The following is a 4,599-nucleotide window of genomic DNA, read 5'->3' on the forward strand; positions in this document are numbered from 1 at the left end:
ACTTAAAAGAATTATAATTGTGACTGAATTATTTTACTTCTATTGATAATCACCAATATATACAGATATACAAACCTTGATCAACAAGAAAACCCTATAATCTAGGGATATAGATAAAGATACAAGAAATCTATTCTTAATTACATAATATTCTCAACTAATTACATAATATTCTCAACACTCCCCCCTCAAGTTGGAGAGTGGATGTCAAGAACTCCCAACTTGTGCAACAAATTCTTAAACCTTTCTTTGCCCAACGCTTTTGTAAAAATGTCTGCCAATTGCTGCAAGGTTCCAACGAATCTAGTGCGAATAGACCCATCAACTATCTTGTCACGAATGAAGTGACAGTCCATCTCAATGTGACGAGTTCTTTCATGAAAAACTGGATTTGCAGCAATGTGTAAAGCTGCTTGATTATCACAATATAACATGGCAGGTTTGGCAATAGGTATGTGCAAATCAGCAAACAAGTTTTGCAACCAAGTAAGCTCACAACATGTACCTGCCATAGCTCTGTATTCAGCTTCAGCACTTGATAAAGAGACTGTTTTCTGCCTTTTGGTGCGCCATGAAATAAGAGATTTTCCCAGGAACACACAATAGCCAGTGGTAGAACGGCGAGTAATGGGGCAACCTGCCCAATCAGAATCACAAAAAGCTCTCAAACTTAAATCGTTTTCACTATGCAAAAGAAGGCCTTGACCAGGACATGACTTTAAATACCTGACAACCCGAAGTGCTGCAGCCATATGATGTAAACGTGGCTCATGCATAAATCTGCTTAAAACATGAACTGAATAGGTAATGTCAGGTCTGGTGATGTGACCGGCAAAGGGATGGGTGGTAGGAATGGAGGAAGACAACGCCACAAGATAGTATAAATTTCCACGTCGCTTACCCACACCAATCATCATCCTCGTAGCCAAATCCTGCAAAATACACCAACAAGGAAAAAAGGTTACTGAACAGTGCAAATCATCTATAGTGCGTCCAACAGACATCAAATTGACATCGAATGAGGGAACACAAAGCACGTCCCGCAAAACTGCATTATTAATGGTAATTGACCCTTTCATAGTGATGTTTGCCTTGGCTCCACTAGGCAAAGAAACAGAAGGAAAAGATGCATTCTTGTGGTCAGTAAAAAGTTGTGGTGCATTAATAATGTGGTGAGTTGCTCCACTATCGATTATCCATCGATTAGGATCCACCAAAGACAAACCTGAAGCAAACTCTGTAGCAGAAGCGGCATTAGCCTGAGGAGTTGGTGGCTTCGGATTCAATGCAGCGATAACCTGAGTGTATTGATCTTCAGTCAGGTTGGGAAGTGTGGCTTGCAGCTCCTTAAATGAAGGTGTGCAATCAACATGATTAGCAGAGGCATCATTGTGTGGTGGAGGTCGATTTCCTTGTTGTGGATTGCGTTTATAGAGCCGATGACCAGGTGGAAAGCCATGTTTCCTGTGACAATTCTCCTCAGTATGATAAAATTTGTCACAATAGGTGCATTGAACTGGAGTGTGATTGCGAGAACTGCTGCCTTGATTGCCAGGATTGCGACGAGGTATCAATCCTGGGTTGCCAGGATTGCGACGAGGTATCAATCCTGGCCTAGGATAGTTACGAACGGCCATTGCTGCTGCATTGGATGGAGCAAGGGCAGCAACACCAAGTTCTCGCTGCTTCTCTTCCTGAGTTACTGAAGCATAGGCCTGTCTCACAGAAGGTAATGGATTCATTAGCAAAATTTGACCACGAGTACCTGCATACGATTCATTCAAGCCCATGAGGAATTGCATGAGTTTGGTGCGGTCATTCTGTGCCCCACAAGTGCAATTATCCACTGTATTGTATGAGGCAAGTTCATCCCAAAGTGCTTTCAACTTGGTATAATAAGCAGCGATTGACAATTGGCCTTGTTCAATCTTGTAGATGTCTCTTTGAACCTGGAAGATACGTGGGGCGTTTCCCAAGGCAAAGCGTTCCCTAAGGTCCTCCCAAATTGCATGAGGTGTTGTGCAGGAGAGGACCGAATCAGCAAGGTCTGGTTCAAGAGAGTTGAGAATCCAGGACAAGACCATGTCGTTGCATCGCTGCCATAGAGCATGCTCCTCTGGTTTCTTGATTGCAGATGGTTCTTTGATTGCACCGGTAATGAATCCGGTCTTATTTTTCGCACTCAAGGAGATCCTCATGGCACGACACCATGAGTTGTAATTGTCTCCTGTCAATTTCTTGGAGACAAGGATGAGACCGGGATGGTCTGAATGATGGAGGAATAGCGGATTTGCAGATTCATCAGAGGAGGTGCCGCTGGTGCCGCTGCCACCATTGGGAGTTTCAGAAAATATATCGTCTCCAGCCATGGAGGGTTAGGGAAACGAATAAGGATAAAGGCTGCAAAGGAATTTGCAGAAGAAAGAAGAGTCAGGACGTTGCCTGCTCTGATACCATAAAAGAATTATAATTGTGACTGAATTATTTTACTTCTATTGATAATCACCAATATATACAGATATACAAACCTTGATCAACAAGAAAACCCTATAATCTAGGGATATAGATAAAGATACAAGAAATCTATTCTTAATTACATAATATTCTCAACTAATTACATAATATTCTCAACAAAACTCACTCCTTTAAAGGGTAATTTTTATTTTTTAATTACAGTTAAAAGTAATACTGACTTGCTGAGAACTGAGTATCCTTGGTTTTTGCAATAGTTCGTTATTTACTTGTTTGGGTGCTAATTACCTACCTCTAAACTCCTGGAGGCTGGAGTACTCAGCTATCTACATTTCAAGCATTTATCTTGAGTTTCTGCACTAACTCTATTAATAATAATCTGACCATACACCTTATATAAGCTTAGACATACAAGGCCATGAATTGGAAGTTGCTCCCTGGCTTTGGACTAACCAAAGCTTTCACTTACCCAAGGAAGAATGGTATCTGCCCCTATAATTACCAAGGTGTGTGTGGTGTGGCATCTTATTAGTAATTCGTTAGATTTGGATTTCTTGTTTGCAAGTTTTTATTTATATATTCTTTGGTGGACTTAAGAAAAAATCATGCTGGTTTAATCAAACTGATAAGTCCTTTTTGTTTGAGAAAAGTGTTATACTTTTGATTAAGGACTGCATCACCTAAAAGAAACAAAGTTTTAGAATGTTTATGTACAATATCATAAGGAACCAAGCTGAGGTTACTGTCTAAAGCGTCTAGTACTTTAATATGTTTCCGTCCATTTTTCTTTTTATCAAATGTTTTCTATAGAAAAATTCAGTTTCATTGGTTCATTTTAGAACATGTTGTCGCTGAAATTGGAATGCATTCAAAAATTCATTGCTGTAATATTGTGTCCAGAAACATATCACAAACCATTCTCGTAGAACTTAACAGTGTGGTGTTTCAAAAGAAACAGGTGAATAGAAAAGTGAATCAAAGTAACTATATTCAGTTTTCTTTTTCCAAATTAAGTTGATATATATGCAAAATTGATAGATCATCTCTGCAAAATTTAAGCCAAATTGATGGTCGTTAAGGCATTGACAACTGCCTTAAAGCTAGTACGGTTCAAGTTGGACAGATTCAGTTCGTGCATTGGTTTAAGTGAGTTAGATACCTTAACGATTATCAATATATATGACTGAAAATTTGCAGAGATGATCTATACATTAGTACCTAAAATTGAACGGTTGAGATGTGGATATGAGACCGAAAAGCGACCCTAAATTCTAACATCGCACTTTAATTTACTCACTCACACACACACACACACACACACACACACACACACACACACACATATTTAGGCTAGTTCTAAAGAGGACGTCTGAGATTTCTCCTCGATTAGGCGCCAACGGCGGTGCACCTCTTGCAGGACGGAGTCCGGGGGCATCCCGGGTTAGTTTGCAGTCGGGTGGACTCGTCGGCTACCACTTTGCATTCAACCTTAATCGAGCTTGAAGTTTTGGGTGAGGTCGCTGCCCAGACCTTCGACCTCGATCTCCTTGGCCTTTGTCTTCACTGCAAACTGGTCCAGGATGCCCCTGGCCTCCGTCTGGCAAGAGGCGCACTGTCATCGACTCCTAATCGCAGAGAAATCCTGGATGTCTGCACTTTTGGGGTAGTGCGGACATCCTCTTCTGAACGGCTCCGTATATATATAGAATCTTACTCTGATAATGAGATCTTTAACTTAGCTTAAGGAACAGATTTCCATATTTTGACCACTTTTCGATCACATATTGATGTAGAACGAATGGCAGTCCAAATTGAAGAACAATTCGATCGTGCAAAAGGAGGAAAACCCAAGTTACTATTGCAATTTTCGCATTTGGTGTCTGATTCGATCGTGCCATAGCTTTCCTGAAAGGGAATCATACCTTGAACAAAATTCATTGCTATGCCACAAAGTGTGGGCTTTTTCGGGGTTGTTTTGGGCCTCAAAACTGCAATTTATTGTTTTTCAGAATTTTCAGTTTTTTAGTTTGTTTTGGATTTATTTTATTTTTACTCGTGGGCTTTAGGGTTTCATTGTTAGTCGCCCTAGGGTTTCTTTTCTCATATATATGAAGCCTTAAATGGCTG

General features: G+C 40.4%; 1 protein-coding gene across 1 annotated transcript; it reads right to left on the reverse strand.

Annotated features, from left to right (window-relative positions):
• Positions 1-822: 822 nt before the first annotated feature.
• On the reverse strand, positions 823-2,129 carry LOC121051153. The gene is made up of 2 exons (XM_040513189.1): positions 1,226-2,129; positions 823-932 (listed from the first exon to the last, which is right to left on the reverse strand). The coding sequence occupies exons 1-2, from the start codon at positions 2,082-2,084 to the stop codon at positions 898-900; spliced, it is 894 nt and encodes a 297-aa protein (XP_040369123.1). The 5' UTR covers positions 2,085-2,129; the 3' UTR covers positions 823-897.
• Positions 2,130-4,599: the final 2,470 nt, after the last annotated feature.

The sequence above is a fragment of the Rosa chinensis genome, chromosome 2 (genome assembly GCF_002994745.2).
Source record: "Rosa chinensis cultivar Old Blush chromosome 2, RchiOBHm-V2, whole genome shotgun sequence".
In the NCBI taxonomy this organism is placed as follows: domain Eukaryota; kingdom Viridiplantae; phylum Streptophyta; class Magnoliopsida; order Rosales; family Rosaceae; genus Rosa; species Rosa chinensis.